Genomic DNA, 21,674 nt, shown 5'->3' on the forward strand with positions numbered 1-21,674 from the left:
CTGTGTGGTGCAACTGTGATGGAACATCACACATTCATCAAACAGCCACCGAAGTTTACAATTTTGCATTAACTCCTTCATGGTGCATTTTTTTTAGGGTATTTCACTTCTCAGACTAATTTTTTCCCCGATTTTAGGGATATCATAAGATAAGAAAAGCAAATAGTAAGGTATCTTTGAGTGAATAAAGTGCAAGTAAAAAGGCAGTTTAGCACAACACACTGGTGCTGAGGAGTGCAAGATCACTGCACATCACTACAGTGTCTTAATAAAAAAAAATTACAAGAAGGGAGTTACGTATGAAAAATGTAAAGATCGGACTAAAACAATGTGTTGCTATAGCAGCCATGAGGTTATTAACAGTGAAGTACTGAACTGACACTAGCTTACTATACAGATTATGACAAAAGAAATACAGCCATCAAAAGAAAACTAACATTACACAATGGTTTTCATAAAATTTTGACAAAGTGTTTGGTATGTAATTATTATTATACACTTTAACTTGCTGTACTCTGCTTTACCCCCCCCCCCCCCCCCCATGAACCATGGACCTTGCCGTTGGTGGGGAGGCTTGCGTGCCTCAGCGATACAGATAGCCGTACCGTAGGTGCAACCACAACGGAGGGGTATCTGTTGAGAGGCCAGACAAACGTGTGGTTCCTGAAGAGGGGCAGCAGCCTTTTCAGTAGTTGCAAGGGCAACAGTCTGGATGATTGACTGATCTGGCCTTGTAACAATAACCAAAACGGCCTTGCTGTGCTGGTACTGCGAACGGCTGAAAGCAAGGGGAAACTACAGCCGTAATTTTTCCCGAGGGCATGCAGCTTTACTGTATGATTACATGATGATGGCGTCCTCTTGGGTAAAATATTCCGGAGGTAAAATAGTCCCCCATTCGGATCTCCAGGCGGGGACTACTCAAGAGGATGTCGTTATCAGGAGAAAGAAAACTGGCGTTCTACGGATCGGAGTGTGGAATGTCAGATCCCTTAATCGGGCAGGTAGGTTAGAAAATTTAAAAAGGGAAATGGATAGGTTGAAGTTAGATATAGTGGAATTAGTGAAGTTCGGTGGCAGGAGGAACAAGACTTCTGGTCAGGTGACTACAGGGTTATAAACACAAAATCAAATAGGGGTAATGCAGGAGTAGGTTTAATAATGAATAGGAAAATAGGAATGCGGGTAAGCTACTACAAACAGCATAGTGAACGCATTATTGTGGCCAAGATAGATACGAAGCCCACACCTACTACAGTAGTACAAGTTTATATGCCAACTAGCTCTGCAGATGACGAAGAAATTGAAGAAATGTATGATGAAATAAAAGAAATTATTCAGATTGTGAAGGGAGACGAAAATTTAATAGTCATGGGTGACTGGAATTCGAGTGTAGGAAAAGGGAGAGAAGGAAACATAGTAGGTGAATATGGATTGGGGGACAGAAATGAAACAGGAAGCCACCTTGTACAATTTTGCACAGAGCACAACATAATCATAGCCACCTTGTAGAATTTTGCACAGAGCACAACATAATCATAACTAACACTTGGTTTAAGAATCATGAAAGAAGGTTGTATACATGGAAGAACCCTGGAGATACTAAAAGGTATCAGATAGATTATATAATGGTAAGACAGAGATTTAGGAACCAGGTTTTAAATTGTAAGACATTTCCAGGGGCAGATGTGGACTCTGACCACAATCTATTGGTTATGACCTGTAGATTAAAACTGAAGAAACTGCAAAAAGGTGGGAATTTAAGGAGATGGGACCTGGATAAACTAAAAGAACCAGAGGTTGTACAGAGATTCAGGGAGAGCATAAGGGAGCAATTGACAGGAATGGGGGAAATAAATACAGTAGAAGAAGAATGGGTAGCTTTGAGGGATGAAGTAGTGAAGGCAGCAGACGATCAAGTAGGTAAAAAGACGAGGGCTAGTAGAAATCCTTGGGTAACAGAAGAAATACTGAATTTAATTGATGAAAGGAGAAAATATAAAAATGCAGTAAGTGAAACAGGCAAAAAGGAATACAAACGTCTCAAAAATGAGATCGACAGGAAGTGCAAAATGGCTAAGCAGGGATGGCTAGAGGGCAAATGTAAGGATGTAGCGGCCTATCTCACTAGGGGTAAGATAGATTCCGCCTACAGGAAAATTAAAGAGACCTTTGGAGATAAGAGAACGACTTGTATGAATATCAAGAGCTCAGATGGCAACCCAGTCCTAAGCAAAGAAGGGAAAGCAGAAAGGTGGAAGGAGTATATAGAGGGTCTATACAAGGGCGATGTACTTGAGGACAATATTATGGAAATGGAAGAGGATGTAGATGAAGATGAAATGGGAGATATGATACTGCGTGAAGAGTTTGACAGCGCACTGAAAGACCTGAGTCGAAACAAGGCCCCCGGAGTAGACAATATTCCATTGGAACTACTGACGGCCGTGGGAGAGTCAGTCCTGACAAAACTCTACCATCTGGTGAGCAAGATGTATGAAACAGGCGAAATACCCTCAGACTTCAAGAAGAATATAATAATTCCAATCCCAAAGAAAGCAGGTGTTGACAGATGTGAAAATTACCGAACTATCAGCTTAATAAGTCACAGCTGCAAAATACTAACACGAATTCTTTACAGACGAATGGAAAAACTAGTAGAAGCCAACCTCGGGGAAGATCAGTTTGGATTCCGTAGAAACACTGGATCACGTGAGGCAATACTGACCTTACGACTTATCTTAGAAGAAAGATTAAGGAAAGGCAAACCTACGTTTCTAGCATTTGTAGACTTAGAGAAAGCTTTTGACAATGTTGACTGGAATACTCTCTTTCAAATTCTGAAGGTGGCAGGGGTAAAATACAGGGAGCGAAATGCTATTTACAATTTGCACAGAAACCAGATGGCAGTTATAAGAGTCGAGGGACATGAAAGGGAAGCAGTGGTTGGGAAGGGAGTAAGACAGGGTTGTAGCCTCTCCCCAATGCTGTTCAATCTGTATATTGAGCAAGCAGTAAAGGAAACAAAAAAAAAAAAAATTAGGAGTAGGTATTAAAATTCATGGAGAAGAAATAAAAACTTTGAGGTTCGCCGATGACATTGTAATTCTGTCAGAGACAGCAAAGGACTTGGAAGAGCAGTTGAATGGAATGGACAGTGTCTTGAAAGGAGGATATAAGATGAACATCAACAAAAGCAAAACGAGGATAATGGAATGTAGTCTAATTAAGTCGGGTGATGCTGAGGGAATTAGATTAGGAAATGAGGCACTTAAAGTAGTAAAGGAGTTTTGCTATTTGGGGAGCAAAATAACTGATGATGGTCGAAGTAGAGAGGATATAAAATGTAGGCTGGCAATGGCAAGGAAAGCGTTTCTGAAGAAGAGAAATTTGTTAACGTCCAGTATTGATTTAAGTGTCAGGAAGTCATTTTTGAAAGTATTCGTATGGAGTGTAGCCATGTATGGAAGTGAAACATGGATGATAACTAGTTTGGACAAGAAGAGAATAGAAGCTTTCGAAATGTGGTGCTACAGAAGAATGCTGAAGATTAGATGGGTAGATCACATAACTAATGAGGAAGTATTGAATAGGATTGGGGAGAAGAGAAGTTTGTGGCACAACTTGACCAGAAGAAGGGATCAGTTGGTAGGACATGTTCTGAGGCATCAAGGGATCACCAATTTGGTATTGGAGGGCAGCGTGGAGGGTAAAAATCGTAGAGGGAGACCAAGAGATGAATACACTAAGCAGATTCAGAAGGATGTAGGTTGCAGTAGGTACTGGGAGATGAAAAAGCTTGCACAGGATAGAGTAGCATGGAGAGCTGCATCAAACCAGTCTCAGGACTGAAAACCACAACAACAACAACAACTCTGCTTTATGAATTTCATAAAGCAAAGTTACTTTCCTAGTTTATAAATCACCGTTACTGAGAAACCAGTGGGTGGTTGGACAATTTTGCTACTAACAGAGGTACAAAATTGGGCATAGTTAAAAAAGGTTGACCACCCTGATTTAATGGCATAGTGAAAAAGTCTTAAATATCCTCTTACTTACACACAAACATGGAATCACTGAATCATCAACCACAAGAATTCTTCATACACCTCAAAAAAGAAGGCAATGGGTTCAAATTTTCTATGACATGCTGATAAAATTCTTTGCACCTCTTTGCATCAACTAATAGTTCTGGTAGTGCCCATCAATAAGAATTCAATGGCTTGAAAATACACTGAGGTGACAAAAGTCGTGGGATAATTCGTAATATGTCGGAACTCCTTTTGCCCGGCATAGTGCAGCTACTCAACATGGCATGGACTTAACAAGACATTGGAAGTCCCCTGCAGAAATACTAAGCGATGTTGCCTCTATAGCTGTCAAGAATTGTGAAAGTATGACCTGTGCATGATTTTGTGCACAAACTGATCTCTTAATTTTGTCCCATAAATCTTCAATGGGATTCATGGCGGGTAACCTGGGTGGCCAATTGTGAACAACTGTCACCTGGTGACATTCATAAAAATTCAAGTGTTGTATGGGAACATGATGTCCATGAATGGCTGTAAATGGTCTCCTTGTAGCCAAACATAACTGCACTGTCCTAACGAATACATTTGACATAAGCCTCACATTGATTTCTGTGGTTATTTCACACAGTGTTACTTGTCTCTTAGCACCAACAACTCTACACAATGGTTGCTGCTGTTGGTTGTTAACTGGAGGTCATCAGCTACTACACTGTCCATGGTAAGAAGTAATACCTAAAATTTAGTATTCTCAGCACAGTCTTGACACTGTGGATTTCACAATATAGAATTCAATGTTGATTTCCAAAACTGAACATCCCATGCATCTAGCTCCACCTACCAGTCTGTCGGGCAGCCATAATAATGTCGGAAACCTTCTCACACGAATCACCCAAGTACAAATGACGACTCTGTCAATGCACTGCCCTTTTATACTTTGTGTATGTGATACTACTGCCATCTGTATATGTGCATACTGCTATCACATAACATTTGTCATGTCAGTGTAGATGCGCATTCAAGACATAGGGCTGGTCTTCTTCTACTGAACCACCTTTTCATTTGGTAGGGCATGGTTGTGCAAGCTTCTTTTTTTATACTTCCAACCATGATCTATTATTACTATAGTATCCATTTCTACGGCAGACATTAGGCAGCACAATGGGAGTAAAATATGCTGCAGTGCAATTATACATAAACTGTGTGAATTACTCTTATTTCCTGGCCACCTTCCCGGGTACTGAAAACTTTCTTAAGTGGATAGGCTTTAATCAGTAACGTCAAATAAAATGTTCTTCAGTAACAGCACAAAATGAAACCATATTCAAATATATGTTTTTCATTCTTTTTTCTAATGGCACTTACCTGCGTCGAAACTGTGTGTCCATAATTGTTTGACACTCCTTGAATACAGGCTAAATATACTGTGGTAAATGAATGTAAAACTTGTTTTCAAAAACAAGCTGGGTTATATGCCTAAATCTGGAAGTAAAGTACAGTTCAAAATATGGATTATTGGGCAAGCAAAACAAAAGGTACACCCAGAGGATGAGAAGCCACTCTTGTGTCTACATCTTCTTCGTCAAAAATCTATTTAAATTGTGACACAGCACACTGACCTAGATGATTTCCATCTCAGAGAGGGTGAGGCGACTGGTGGACATGGCGACCCCGCTATCACTGGAGGTGGACTGCACACTGCTATGGTCATCAGTGTCGCTCTGGTTGCTCGTGTAACCGATCACGTCAACTTCATCTGGAATATAACAAATCATAGTTAGACAAAAGTCACATAATTTCTTTTATATTAAGTAAATGAACCTTGAGTACAAATGAGGGAGGAGTTCAGATCAAGATGCACTCACAGCAAACAATTGCAAATTTTTTAGCATGTATTTTTAAATTCATCATGATCTGTGTTGTTATAATGATGGTAACATTATAGCGACTTTTCACTTTTATTCATATGTATTACATCTAAAAAAACTCAAGATTATCTCAACAGGGACAGAAACTTTATAACTTTATCTTTGGCCTAGGTATTTAGTTAAAACTACATGCAAATATTTAAAAGTGAAGTTTTTAGTTTTGTTATTTATTCGCCTATTTGTATATATATAATTCACTGTCTCTTATTGAAATGTATACAGTCAACTAGATTTTCAAACAATTTCTTTTACTGGTTCATTATTGCCCTTTATAAGGCAGTCAGATAAATATGGCTGAAATGAGTATTAAAGAGAGAGAGAGAGTGAGAGAGAGTGAGAGAGAGAGAGAGAGAGAGAGAGAGAGAGAGAGAGAGAGTGAGTGCACAAAACACACACACACACACACACACACACACACACACACACACACACACACACACACACACACACAGAGAGAGAGAGAGAGAGAGAGAGAGAGAGAGAGAGAATATCACTGTAACTGTAAATTTCATCTTTGGTCAAAAACCAACTAAAAACCTTAAGACAGTTAACGAGTAAATACAAAAATAGCACCAGAAATGGTAATCCGCATTTTGTACCCATAGTTCACTGATGAGAATAAAAAGGACTTTGTCTTTGACAAAATTCTTAGCATAAAATAGGCTAAATGTTATATTGTGGAAGACAATGTTTTCTCATTTATACATATATCGGGCAACTCTGAATTGAATGTTCTTCCCTTTTCCAAATGTCTCCTTGATTTCCTTTACTACTTACTCAGTATACAGAAGGAATAACATTGGGGAGAAACTACAAACTTGTCTCACTCCTTTCTCCACTACTGCTTTCATTTCAAGTCCTTCGATGCCTGTAACAGAGATCTGTTTCTGTACAAATTTTAAATCATCTTTTGGTCCCTATATTTTATCCTCACTACCTTCAGAAATTGTAAAGGGTTGATTTCAATGAACACTGTCATAACCTTTCTCTAAATCTATAGATACTATGAACATAGATTTGCCTTTCACAGTCAGTCTTCTACGATAGGAAGTAGTACCAGTACTGCTTCACATATTCTTACATTTTTCTTGAACACAAGCTATTCTCCCCTGAAATCAGCTTCTACTAGTCTTTCCATTCTTCTGAAAGTAATTCGTGTAAGTATTTTCCAAACTTGAATTAAACTGATGATTCAGAAATATTCACACACAGTGTTTGATTTGTAAAAAGGGCTCGGGAACTGTGACCTTTCAATGTATGTTTTTGAAATTTGGACTTCTTAAAACATATCACATATCAAAACCTGCAGTTCTGATTTTTTCTTATACAAGTGACCAGTACGGCATACCAGTTCATACCGTCACAAATCAAGCACTCGCACCAGTCAGCAACTATCTTTTTTTTAGGAATTGGAATTATTAGTACTTTTTTGTGTCTCATATCTTGCATACCTCAAGGAATAAATTTGTCATGTTATTTTCCCCCAAGAATCTCAGTAATTCGGCAGAATGTCCGCCTATTTTCCATCCTTGTTTAGGCTTACGGAACAAGAAAATGTGGCTTACATTGATTTTCTAAGTACAGATATCGATTTTTCATGGAGGGATGTTGGAGTTCAGTTACTTTCCGAACAAAAACGATCGCCACGTGAAAGTTAGAGGGAACGTGCATGAGAGAAAATGTTTTTATGTTGCTTCGGCAAGTGGGGGAAGGGTGTCGGGCTGGAAAGGCGAGCACTTTTCGCGTGCGCATCCGTGCACCTGGCTCACGGCAGCCGTAGTTACGCAGGTTAGTTGTGTAATGCGGGCCCAAGGAGATCTATTTCTGGGGCAGGGTCGCTCGACGGCTGGTGGAAGTTGACCCGTCATAGTGCGCCAAAACAAATCAAAACCAAGGCGGCCACTACGGCTACACCTTTCTTGGCAAGTAGGGCAGAGCTGATCTGTATTATTCCGTCAGAGAGCTAGTTTTGCTGCGGAATTGCTGTATTACGCACGATGAACGCGAAGTCAGCAGATTTATTTTGCCCCTCTTCGCTGTCCCGAAGATACGCAAAATAACTGAGTAATAGCGTGATCTCATTTTGTCAGCATGAAAGTGTATTCGGCAGTGGCACAATAACATCTTTATCTGTGGATGCGGGCACAGTGGCTCCGATATTGGTGATTCCACGGACGACAGACATCAGCCGAAGACGACCGATTTTTTCAAATCGGTACTCCACTACGTGCGCAGTCACACTGTAGCCGATCGCATTGTCCGAGTGTACAGGCTTCGGATGACAATCGGTGAAATTCAAATCAGTTGAAAGAAGTCGTTAGACGTTCTCTCACACGGAATATGTACTGTGGGAAGCAAGAACTTGTGGCGCCCTGAGAATGAAAAATATGATCGGGATATAGTTCGGAATCTATGGACTGAAATAGCTGGTTTATTGGTAACCACAAATAGGTAGAAGCTTTATCGGAAAAATTATGTATAAATAATAACCTCAAAAAAATAATTATTGTAGTGAGAAGGGTGGCATATCTTATGTCTGTAGTTTCTGTACGAGGTCTTTTTTGGGTTGTGGTAGATGGGTAGTAAATTTCTATAAATTATTATTACTGCTTATTGGCGTTTTAATGTCAGAAGGGAGTTGATTCTGTTGTATGAAGTGGTTTGCAATGTGGTATGTGTTTACACTTTTCAGTGCTTTAGGGAATCGGAGCATCTTATTTCTAAACTTTATACCTGTCTTTCATATGTGCGCTGACTGACAGTCATTGAATGTTAACTAACGTACGTTTACACAACCACAAATAAATACAGCAAAACGAAATTTCGTTTGTTGTTAAAGACTGATCTGTAGTGTAGACTTGTTCCACTTTAGGTTGCAACGCGTATCAAACGAATGGAGTGCGAAAAATATGGCCGTGGTAACCGCTTGATGTATGTAGCGTAGCCCCAAGTCTAGGTTCGCCGTGGCAACATTCACTTCATATCGAATACGAGGTATTACGGTGATTTGTGAACTCTGTGTTAACCCACTTTCGTTCAGCCATCTTTATTTCTGGATAGAATCCGTCGGTCCCTGCAGTCTCTCCATATTTAACACATTTTCCTTATCTACACTGAAGCGCCAAAGAAACTGGTAAAGGCATGAATATTCAAATACAGAGATATGTAAACAGGCAGAATACGGCGCTGTGGTCTTCAACGCTTATCTACGACACAGTTATAAGATTGGTTACAGCTGCTACAATGGCAGGTAATCAAGTTTAACAAAGTTTGAATGTGGTGTTATAGTCAGCGAACGAGCAATGGGATACAGCATCTCCGAGGTAGCGATGAAATTTGGATTTTCCCGTACGATCATTTCACGAGTGTACCGTGAATATCAGGAATCTGGTAAAACATCAAATCTCCGACGTCGGCGCGGGCCGGAAAAAGATCCTGTAAGAACGGCACCAATGACGACTGAAGAGACTCGTTCAACGTGACAGAAGAGCAACCCTTTCGCAAATTGCTGCAGATTTCAATACTGGGCCATCTACAAGTGCAGCGTGCGAACCACTAGGAGGAACATCGATATGGGCTTTTGGAGCCGAAGGTCCACTCCTGTACCCTAGATGACTGCACGACACAAGGCTTTACGCCTCGCCTTGGACAGTTGATGACGTACGGGTGTCGAGACGACCTCATGAATCCATGGACGTTGCATGTCAGCATGGGACTTCTCAGGCTGGTGGAGGCTCTGTAATGGTGTGGGACGTGTGTGACCCCTGATAGGTCTAGATACGACTCTGACAGGTGACATGTACGTAAGCATCGTGTCTGACCACCTGCATCGATTCATGTCCATTGTGTATTCCGACAGACTGGGACAATTCCAGCAGGACAATGCGACACCCCACACGTCCAGAATTTCTACAGAGTGGCTCCAGAAACACTCTTCTGAGTTTAAACACTTCCGCTGGCCACCAAACTACCAGACATGAACATTATTGAGCATATCTGGGATGCCTTGCAACGTGTTGTTCAGAAGAGATCTCTATCCCTCGTACTATTGCGGATTTACGGACAGCCCTGTAGGATTCATGGAGTCAGTTCCCTGCAGCACTACTTCAGACGTTAGTTGAGTCCACGCAACGTGGTGTTGTGGCACTTGTGCGTGCTCGCGGGAGGGAACTTCAGAAACGCTAGTTTACATAATAGCGAAATATCAGATTATTTTTCACGTCAATTACGAAGTTACAAAAAAAAGTGTGTGTGTGTGTGTGTGTGTGTGTGTGTGTGTGTGTGTGTGTGTGTGTGTGTGTGTGAGGGGGAGGGAGGGGTTATGTGTGACGTCTACGCATGGGGGTGACGCAAACGAGAGAGAGAGAGAGAGAGAGAGAGAGAGAGAGAGAGAGAGAGAGAGAGAGCTGCTGGAGGAGGAGGGGTTACTGAACTATTGATGATGACAATTTAAGCATGAAAATATCAAGGACACAAAAACCGGACATTCTACACACTAGCCTGCTGATTACCCTAGTAACGAATAAAGCTCTCCCCCTCCCATCCATCACACACTGCAATTAAAATAAACAGTCCCTTCCGGCTGATTCGGTAACGTTAAGTGCTAACGACCAAGCAAACTGCGACAAATTAAATATTCCAGAGGCATGTTAACGTGGATCCTGCCAGTAGCAACTCCTATCGGCCAGGATTAACACTGTGTCACACAACTGTAGTTCGACAAAACGCCAGTCTGGCCGTTCTAAGACAGCATCTGCATCACCTTGTTACAGGAAACCTTTGTACATGTCAGGATGCCACAACTGCTTCCCCCTCCCACAGTCCCCAGCTGATTCTATAGTCGAAAATGTAGTAAGTACAGAGCGAACACTTTAGCATTTGGATGAGGGTACAAGAAAGAATCAGCCGTACCCTTGTTCAGAAATCATCAAGAAATTCATTTGAAACGATAATTTTTTGTTCTCTATTCGGGTACATGAAACTACTAGAATATCGCATCGTTTTCTCGATGGCACCTAAAATGCTGGAGAGTATTGTCTGAAAAAGAGCTCATTGCAATCTACAGGTGAATGCTTGGGGTGAACAACACATGCGAATGGAACTACCGCTACTATTAACGCACCCTTCTGATAACCAAGATCCACGGACTCATGGGATCTTTCGAAATAATCCCTCCCACTCACCACTTGCCAAAGACGCACACACTACAGCTGACCGAGCGACCTCAAGTGCCTAGAAGACTCACTTGTGGCTCTTCTGTTCCTTTCCCAGATAGCAGCTAATGAACACTTCAACGGTGCCTTACAGACACGTCTCTTAGTTCCTGCATTAGATTTTAAGACTACGTTAACTAATATCGATTGTTCTGCACAGTTATTGCCAATCGTAATTGGTCGTTCCTGTAGAAAAGTGACACTATGCAGCGAAGCACAGAGCGGAGCAGGGCATCTCTTAAGTCACCTGGCAGTTTCTATTATCTTATTAAGGAGGAGCAGCGTGCACGTTCCCTGTAAAGCAAGTGAGTTCCATTTCTTTCTGTTAAAATTTAAGTGTTGTGTTTTCGTGAGACTATTTTCCTTTATTAACATTGAACTGTATGTCTGTTTTATGATGTGGAGATTATCACAGGAAGTTGCTTGCAGACCGCTTACGAGTTGTAGGAACGGCAAGCGGTGTACATATTCCAGTCCAGTTGCCAGATCTCGGTATCTTCCTGACAGTGCTTAATTTCTGCACCGTTTTCAGTGATTGATACTGGAGAGGTAAGAACTTCAATCCTTTCTTAAGGGGCCAATTAATGTTGCCGACCCATATTTATACATGTGTAACAGTGCAGGGAATTAATATGGGTCTGCCAACAAACGTTTCTGATTAAATCTGCCTAGCAGTAAGTAGAGGAGTTTGTCTCACGCGCCGCATGCCGCCGTGAGTGCGTAGGGTCTGGCCGCAGCCGCAAATGCGACTTCGTACGGGGCCACGCAAGCCTTGATGCACGGAGGAAAGGAGCGTTTCAGTGTCACTACACTGGGACGCAAACAAGTCAGTCCATCTTTATAAGTAATGTCCTTAGTGATATATGTAACGCGTTATTGGTACAGGGTATTTTCCCAGACGGGTTAAAATATGCAATTGTTAAAACTCCTCATAGGAAAGGTTACAAGGCAGAGTTAAACAATTATCGTCCAATTTCGTTACTGATATCTTTCCCCAAAATATTCGAGGTAATGTACTCAAGAGCAGTCTCACACTTAAGTAGAAACAATTCACTTGGCATATCACGGTCTGGATTCCAAATGGGTTGCTCGACTGGGAAAGCTATTTATAAATCTAATAGTTCAAGCCTTAAGTAATAAAATATCTCCAGTTGGCATTTTTTGTGATCTCGCCAAGGCCTTCTATCGTGCAGATCATGATATTCTCTTACAAAAGCTCAAGTTTTATTTAACTCACTGCTTTCTTTACGCATAGCTGGTTTGAATCATACTTAACAAGCAGAATGAAAAAAGTTACGCTTAACAAATCAACCAGTGTTTTGGAAGGGTAGAAAGTTTTAGCGACTGGGAAGAAACGACAAAAGGAATCTCACATGGTTCAATTATGGGTCCATTCCTATTCTTTGTATAGATGGGAATGACTTCCACTTAACATTCAATAGGCAGAACTCGTACTTTTTGCAGACAATACTGGTGTTATAATAAACCCTAATTGAGAGAAAGCATCAGAACAGACTGTAAATGATATTTTCCAAAGAATTATTAAGTAGTTCTCAGAAAATGGACTCTCTCTAAATTCTGAAAAAAAAACCACTTAGATTCAATTCTGTACAACAAAATCACACCAACAACTGCTGCAGCACATGAGCAGGACTCAGTGAATACGGTATGCTCGAAATTTTTGAGTGTACATATTAACGAAAACTTGAAATGTAAGAAGCACATTACTGAGCTTCTCAAACAGTTAAGTTCGGCTACTTTTGCTCTTCATATAGTTGCTATCTTGCAAACAAACGAATTTCCTTACTTTTCCTTAATTATTGCATATTTGCATATTTCCACTCAATAATGTATTATGGAATAATTTTCTGGGGTAGTTCACCACTTTATATTCGCTAATGAAATTCATTATAAATAATCCATCACAGTTTAAGAAGAACAATGAGGAACATACCTACAACACTAGAGGAAACAATGACCTTCACCGCTCATTATTAAATCTGTCAGTGGTTCAGAAAGGAGTTCCATATACAGCAACACACACCTTTAATCATTTGCCAAATGCCATAAGATGTGTCACAGGTAGGAACGCAAGTTTCAAATGTAACCTACAATCATTTCTTGTTCAAAGTATTGTTCTCAAGTTTTATGCAATTGATAATCATGTGTGTATATGCTGTAAAAGACTAGCGTTCCCCATCAGCTCGATAAAAGAGCCGTTCCAATGACCTAGCGAATATTCAACTAACTAGCCACAATTTTGATGCCGCTGCACTAACGGTGATGGTTTTAGAATGGTACGTACCATTCTGTTATAGACAGATTACGTCACAATGCACACTCGATTGGCTGCCGCATTCTTGTTACAGGAGCTCTTCTCTGAGGTGGACTGTGGGCCCTTTCCGCCACCTACAGTCTGGAACCACGAGACCGCTACGGTCGCAGGTTCGAATCCTGCCTCGGGCATGGATGTCTGTGATGTCCTTAGGTTAGTTAGGTTTAAGTAGTTCTAAGTTCTAGAGGACTGATGACCTCAGAAGTTAAGTCCCACAGTGCTCAGAGCCATTTGAGCCTTTCCGCCACCCGTCGAAGTCTGTTTCGGTACTGGCAGGACCAATCCCCAGTAAACGCGAATTCCAATGAAACTAACAGCAAGCACTGCACTACAGTCCAGTTCTGGCAGCGGCCAGTTTGTGAATGACCGACTTCAAAACTGACAGAGCAGAGTAAAAAAAGAGAGACGGTTACATAAGTGTAGCTGGTGGCCGCAGGGGGAACGGCGGACGCGCCATAAAACGGTAGCCGAAAAATAACAGAAGCTAGAGCGCGGCTCGGCTAGGCGCGGCGCTGCTATCTGGAGGGGAGATAGCCGGCGCAGATAGCGGCCGCAGAGGCCACGGGGCGCCCCGCTTTAACGACGCGGGCAGGTTGCTTTAGTGTGGGCCCCGCTCTGCTCCGCCGAGAGCGAAAACTCGGGGAGAGGCGCTCCGGGACCCTCCGGCGTTACGGCGGCGCGCCAACTTGCCCGGCCAATTCCGACACGGAGATACAGCCGCCTCTCGGGCGCCGGCGCTGACATTCGCAAACATCTCCTGGTTTTCACTCGCCGTCTTCTCAGCGTCATTACACGCTGACCTCGCTCACAGGTTTCACGAATGCCACATACTTGGTCTCAGATGCCACTGTTAATTTTTTTTTTATCATCAGTTTTCAGACTGCTTTGATGCAGCCCATCACGACTTCCTCTCCTGTACCAACCTTATCATGTCTGACTAGCACTTGCAACCTACGTCCTCAATATTTGCTGGATGTATTCCGATCTCTATCTTCCTCTACAGTTTTTACCCTCTACAAGCTCCCTCTAGAACCACGGAAGTTGTTCTTGATGTCTTAACGTATGTCCTATCATCTTGTCCCTTCTTCTTGTCAGTGTTTTACATACTATTCCTCTCACCGATTCTGCAAGAACCTTCTCGTTCCTTACCTTACCAGTCCACCTAATTTTCGACATTCGCCTGTAGCACCACACCTCAAATCTTTCTAGTATCTACGTTTCAGGTTTTCCCACAGTCCACGTTTCACTGTCATACTAGGATATGCTCCAAAAGTACATTCTCAGAAATTTGCTCCTCGAATTAAGACTTATGTTTAACACTAGTAATTAAGACTTATGTTTAACACTAGTAGACTTCTCTTGGCCAAATGCTAGTTTTGCCAGTGCTAGTTTGTTTTTTATGCCGTCCTTGCTCCATCCGTCATGGGTTATTTTGCTGCCAAGGAGCAGAGTTCCTTAACTTCCTCTGCTTCGTGATCTCCGATTCTGACGTTAACGTTTTCTCTGTTCTCATTTCTGCTACTTCTCAATCCACATTCTGTACTCATTAGACTGTTCGTTCCATTAAACAGATTCGTAATTCTTCACTTTCACTGAGGATAGTAATGTCATCCGCGAATCTTATCACTGATACCAACTTGAAGTTTAATCCCGCTCTTGAAGTTTTCTTTTGCTTCTACGATATATAGATTCACCAATAGAGGCGAAGACTACATCCCTGTCTTACGCTTTTTTTTAATCCGAGCATTTCGTTCTTAGTCTTCTAGTCTTATTGTTCCCTCCTATGAAGTGTCTTGATTTTTCTTTGGTCTTGCTTCCATTATCAACCGCAGAATCAGAATTGCCTCTCTCGTGCCTTTACCTTTCCCAAAGCCAAACTGATCGTCATCTACTAGAGTCTCTACTTTCTTTTCCAGTCTTCCGTGTACTATTTGGATGCTTGACCTGACTGTGATGATTCTCGCACTCGTCGGCTCTTGCTTCTTATCGTCATCGATTTTTTTCCCGCGCTGTTCTTTTTCATTTTTCCACTGCCTTATTGGTTCTAACGCAGCGAGTGCTCTATAGTCAGAACTCAGGCCCGGTCGACTTTTAACGAGCTGACAACACTGCTTAAATGGCTACGCTGGGAAGGTTATTGCACCCTGGCCAGAACCATTTTACAGGACTGAATAAGGTACTTGCAGTGTCTCTCTAGCCTCTAGCCATTAACCTTCGGCGAATTTCATCTTATTAGTGTAACATCTTGCAAGCGGAGAGTACAGCTAAACTGTTTCAGTCCATCTGTACAGAGACGAATCAAAACGTAGCACCCCCCCCCCCCCCCCCCAACCCCTTCTGCAGTCGTATTGATCGCATTATATTCACACACAGATTAGGCATACTGCCTACTGGGAGCACACAGACTGCGTCGTAAGTAGTCCCAAACCAACAAGGTTTTTGGGGAGGTTTCCCTTCGGTATCAGGCACATGTCGGAGTGGTAGTCCCCTCCCAAATATTCCCAGTTGGGATTAACTCCCCTCTATTTCCAGTTTACAAGAACTTTTGGGTGAAAAGAACCATGAGTCTTTAACGAGCCCGTTCTTGAACAACCCGCCCTCCTCCTTGGGGTAGAGAATGGAAAGAGAAGAAAAACAAGTATCATGGACATTTGTGGGAGTTGTGGCTGGAATACATAATTAAAAATAGTCCCATTATATTCATGCAGCTTTACTGTATGATTAAATGATGATGGCGTCCTCTTGGGTAAAATATTCCGGAGGTAAAATAGTCCCCCATTCGGATCTACGGGCGGGGACTACTCAAGAGGACGTCGTTATCAGGAGAAAGAAAACTGGCGTTCTACGGATCGGAGCGTGGAATGTCAGATCACTGAATCGGGCAGGTAGGTTAGAAAATTTAAAAAGGGAAATGGATAGGTTAAAGTTAGATATAGTGGGAATTAGTGAAGTTAGGTGGCAGGAGGAACAAGACTTTTGGTCAGGTGATTACAGGGTTATAAATACAAAATCAAATAGGGGTAATGCAGGAGTAGGTTTAATAATGAATAAAAAAATAGGAGTGCGGGTTAGCTACTACAAACAGCATAGTGAACGCATTATTGTGGCCAAGATAGACACAAAGCCCATGCCTACTACAGTAGTACAAGTTTATATGCCAACTAGCTCTGCAGATGAAGAAATTGATGAAATGTATGAAGAGATAAAAGAAATTATTCAGGTAGTGAAGGGAGACGAAAATTTAATAGTCATGGGTGACTGGAATTCGTCAGTAGGAAAAGGGAGAGAAGGAAACATAGTAGGTGAATATGGATTGGGGGGAAGAAATGGAAGAGGAAGCCGTGTGGTAGAATTTTGCACAGAGCATAACTTAATCATAGCTAACACTTGGTTCAAGAATCATAAAAGAAGGTTGTATACATGGAAGAATCCTGGAGATACTAAAAGGTATCAGATAGATTATATAATGGTAAGACAGAGATTTAGGAACCAGGTTTTAAATTGTAAGACATTTCCAGGGGCAGATGTGGATTCTGACCACAATCTATTGGTTATGAACTGCAGATTGAAACTGAAGAAGCTGCAAAAAGGTGGGAATTTAAGGAGATGGGACCTGGATAAACTGAAAGAACCAGAGGTTGTACAGAGTTTCAGGGGGAGCATAAGGGAACAATTGACAGGAATGGGGAAAAGAAATACAGTAGAAGATGAATGGGTAGCTTTGAGGGATGAAGTAGTGAAGGCAGCAGACGATCAAGTAGGTAAAAAGACGAGGGCTAGTAGAAATCCTTGGGTAACAGAAGAAATACTGAATTTAATTAATGGAAGGAGAAAATATAAAAATGCAGTAAATGAAGCAGGCAAAAAGGAATACAAACGTCTCAAAAATGAGATCGACAGGAAGTGCAAAATGGCTAAGCAGGGATGGCTAGAGGACAAATGTAAGGATGTAGAGGATTGTCTCTCTAGGGGTAAGATATATACTGCCTACAGGAAAATTAAAGAGACCTTTGGAGAGAAGAGAACCACTTGTATGAATATCAAGAGCTCAGATGGCAACCCAGTCCTAAGCAAAGAAGGGAAGGCAGAAAGGTGGAAGGAGTATATAGAGGGTTTATACAAGGGCGATGTACTTGAGGACAATATTATGGAAATGGAAGAGGATGTAGATGAAGACGAAATGGGAGATAAGATACTGCGTGAAGAGTTTGACAGAGCACTGAAAGACCTGAGTCGAAACAAGGCCCCGGGAGTAGACAACATTCCATTAGAACTACTGATGGCCTTGGGAGAGCCAGTCATGACAAAACTCTACCATCTGGTGAGCAAGATGTATGAGACAGGCGAAATACCCTCAGACTTCAAGAAGAATATAATAATTCCAATCCCAAAGAAAGCAGGTGTTAACAGATGTGAAAATTACCGAACTATCAGTTTAATAAGTCACAGCTGCAAAATACTAACGCGAATTCTTTACAGACGAATGGAAAAACTGGTAGAAGCCGACCTCGGGGAAGATCAGTTTGGATTCCGTAGAAATGTTGGAACACGTGAGGCAATACTAACCTTACGACTTATCTTAGAAGAAAGATTAAGGAAAGGCAAACCTACTTTTCTAGCATTTTTAGACATAGAGAAAGCTTTTGACAATGTTAACTGGAATACTCTCTTTCAAATTCTGAAGGTGGCAAGGGTAAAATACAGGGAGCGAAAGGCTATTTACAATTTGTACAGAAACCAGATGGCAGTTATAAGAGTCGAGGGACATGAAAGGGAAGCAGTGGTTGGGATAGGAGTGAGACAGGGTTGTAGCCTCTCCCCGATGTTATTCAATCTGTATATTGAGCAAGCAGTAAAGGAAACAAAAGAAAAATTCGGAGTAGGTATTAAAATTCATGGAGAAGAAGTAAAAACTTTGAGGTTCGCCGATGACATTGTAATTCTGTCAGAGACAGCAAAGGACTTGGAAGAGCAGTTGAACGGAATGGACAGTGTCTTGAAAGGAGGATATAAGATGAACATCAACAAAAGCAAAACGAGGATAATGGAATGTAGTCAAATTAAATCGGGTGATGCTGAGGGAATTAGATTAGGAAACGAGACACTTAAAGTAGTAAAGGAGTTTTGCTATTCGGGGACCAAAATAACTGATGATGGTCAAAGTAGAGAGGATATAAAATATAGACTGGCGATGGCAAGGAAATCGTTTCTGAAGAAGAGAAATTTGTTAACATCGAGTATAGATTTAAGTGTCAGGAAGTCGTTTCTGAAAGTATTTGTATGGAGTGTAGCCATGTATGGAAGTGAAACATGGACGATAACTAGTTTGGACAAGAAGAGAATAGAAGCTTTCGAAATGTGGTGCTACAGAAGAATGCTGAAGATAAGGTGGGTAGATCACGTAACTAATGAGGAGGTATTGAATAGGATTGGGGAGAAGAGAAGTTTGTGGCACAACTTGACCAGAAGAAGGGATCGGTTGGTAGGACACGTTTTGAGGCATTAAGGGATCACAAATTTAGCATTCGAGGGCAGCGTGGAGGGTAAAAGTCGTAGAGGGAGACCAAGAGATGAATACACTAAGCAGATTCAGAAGGATGTAGGTTGCAGTAGGTACTGGGAGATGAAGAAACTTGCACAGCGTAGAGTAGCATGGAGAGCTGCATCAAACCAGTCTCAGGACTGAAGACCACCACAACAACAACAACATATTCACTTCGCTTAGCATACGATGTACATAAAAACAATTAATTATGTAAATGCACTTAATTGAGGTCAAATGCATGGATGATGGGGATGAAATCAATGAAAGTGCAATCAAATGAATTATCGATGCAAACAGTTCAGGTATCAACAACTTGCAACATAATGAATATGTGGTGACAGTTGAAAATTACTGCCACCCGGTCTTTCTCCTTTCCGTGAGCAGTCGCTTTCACCATTAGGCAATCTGTGTATTTACTCGTATTTCACGGACAGACATGTTGCGACAAATTTCGAGGGGTTGCGGAAAGTGTCTTGAGGAACAAATCAAGGATTGCAACGAGTGTCCGGAACTTCATCCAATGACGCTACAACGAGTCTTTAAATACAGGTACCGTCACCTGCCACTAGCCCACCCCTTCGGCAGCAAACATGACGTCATACGGTGACGGATTGTGGGCGGAACATTTCGCAAGGTCGTTCGTTATTCAGTGATCGCGACTGATTGCCATGCTCTGTTGCCTTGATGAATGACGGTTTCGGACACGGATTTCCATCAGTAGTCTTTGTCCTGTGTACAGAATCCCTGGAGTAAAATAAACTGTGGATGGAAACCCGTGTCCAAAATCATCACGAACCGAGGTAACAGAGCATCGCATTCATACGAGACGAGGGCTGTCTGCGCAGCAGCTAGCTCCATCTTTTCGTTTGCGATCGTGGTAATGAGTCGCGATCACAGAATAACAAACAAAATTGCGAGAAGTTCCGCCCATGATCCGTCAACTATGAAGTCACCTTTGCCGACGAAAGGGTGGCCTAGTGGCAGACGCTGGTGCCTGTAACTTCTGCTCTTTTTGTAGCATCTTTGGATGACGTTTCCGGACACGGGTTCCTATCCTCGATTTGAAGCTCAACACACGCTCTACAACCACTCGAAGTTTGTCGCGACATTTCTGGGAAATTCTATATATCTCTTGTGTCAGAGTAAGCTAGGAATCCTATAACCCCCCCTCCCCCCTTCCCCAGTAGTGATTGCTCGGACGATACGCACATCGTGTATGGATTCAATGAACTCACATGGAAGACAGCCATAGCGAGCGACGCCATGCTGAGCTACCTCCCTCAGCTGCCGCAGCCCTATCACAGCGCTCATCGCATCTTCAAGTTCTGCAACTTCACAGCGATTCTATACATATTTCTATGTATCGATGTCAACGTACAGCCAACAGTGCCGGAAAAACAAAACGGATACAGAACCAGCTTTACTCAGTGCAAGCTTGAGGGTGAAGCATAAAGTAGATATTACTGTTGTTAACAGCAAGCACCGCGAGTGCATGGGACGATTTTGTTTCGAAATATGACACGCACCGCAAGCAGTCGACACCTTGCACTGTTGTGCGGATATTTGCAGTTCATATACAAAGACGCATGAGGATAAATAAACTGCAATTACTGCGTAACAAGCCACCGGAGAGGACGGGTCCTTTACACAACAATTTTAATCTTTCATATGGTTCAAGGGACACTTGGCGGATATTTCATTTCGTTACTATCATACAAGAGCTGTCAAGCACGAAGACCGTAGATCACCACGGTCGCTGGATGTGTTACAAGGATAGCAGATCAGCTCGTTGAAGTCCCTGTCATAATCCTGCATCGAGATTAAACAGTTTTAACTAGTTTAGCTACCATTTAGCAAAAGCGGTGTAGTAGAGTCAACGCTCCCGCAATGTAATTAACGAGCCCTCGCTAAGGAGAGAAGGAGCTGTAATTTTTTTTTACAAATTCTCACAAATTTGCTACAGGGCTTCTTTGTCAGAAGAAGACGTGGTACAATGTTTTTCACTACAGTGGATACCACTTGGACTGTAACGGAAGGCTCCTAAGGCCAATCACTCAGCTATGATGAGTCTCAGAGTCCAACACCGTTGTGTCATTTTGTTACTGGTCAAGCGATGAAAACTGCGCTCACTTTCAAAACTCCTTCCACGGTCTTTGTAAGCACACGAGATTCATTTGTGGTATTACACAAAAACATGAAAATGTCTGTGCGAATTTTATTCTCAGAATTAACTGGTGCTGCACACGCAATACTTAATCCATGTCGCGTATAAAATTTGGTATGTGAAACCAAACAGTGGATTATTTAACCCTGACATGTACCACGCTACTCGCCAATTGAAATCTGGGCAATGGCAGCCTTCCAAAAGTCAGAACTGCGCACAGCGCAATTTCCCGGTAATGGGAAATTTATATATGTCTATAAACAAACATTCACAGTACGCTAACTGGGCACGAGGCTTTTAAATTTGTTTCGGCGCCGAGAAAGGCCGCACGCGCGGGGTGGCAGCGGTTCTATTTGCTAGCTCTTCCGCGTCATTTATCCCTTCGCTTCAAATAGCCGGCCATGTTTTTGAGTCGGCAAACAAACACGGCGGCAGCGGCGTGAATCGAAATAAAAACAGGC

The 21,674-nt window shown here is 42.0% G+C and overlaps 1 protein-coding gene across 1 annotated transcript in view; it reads right to left on the minus strand.

The window, feature by feature from the left end:
* LOC124796375 (max dimerization protein 1-like) overlaps window positions 1–21,674 on the minus strand; it is a 721,836-nt gene that overhangs the window by 3,829 nt on the left and 696,333 nt on the right. Inside the window, exon 6 of the mRNA XM_047260536.1 lies at window positions 5,648–5,784. Coding sequence (XP_047116492.1) covers window positions 5,648–5,784 — 137 coding nt within the window. The remainder of the gene's footprint in view (window positions 1–5,647; window positions 5,785–21,674) is intronic.

Source organism: Schistocerca piceifrons, chromosome 4 (assembly GCF_021461385.2).
Source record: "Schistocerca piceifrons isolate TAMUIC-IGC-003096 chromosome 4, iqSchPice1.1, whole genome shotgun sequence".
NCBI classification, from domain to species: domain Eukaryota; kingdom Metazoa; phylum Arthropoda; class Insecta; order Orthoptera; family Acrididae; genus Schistocerca; species Schistocerca piceifrons.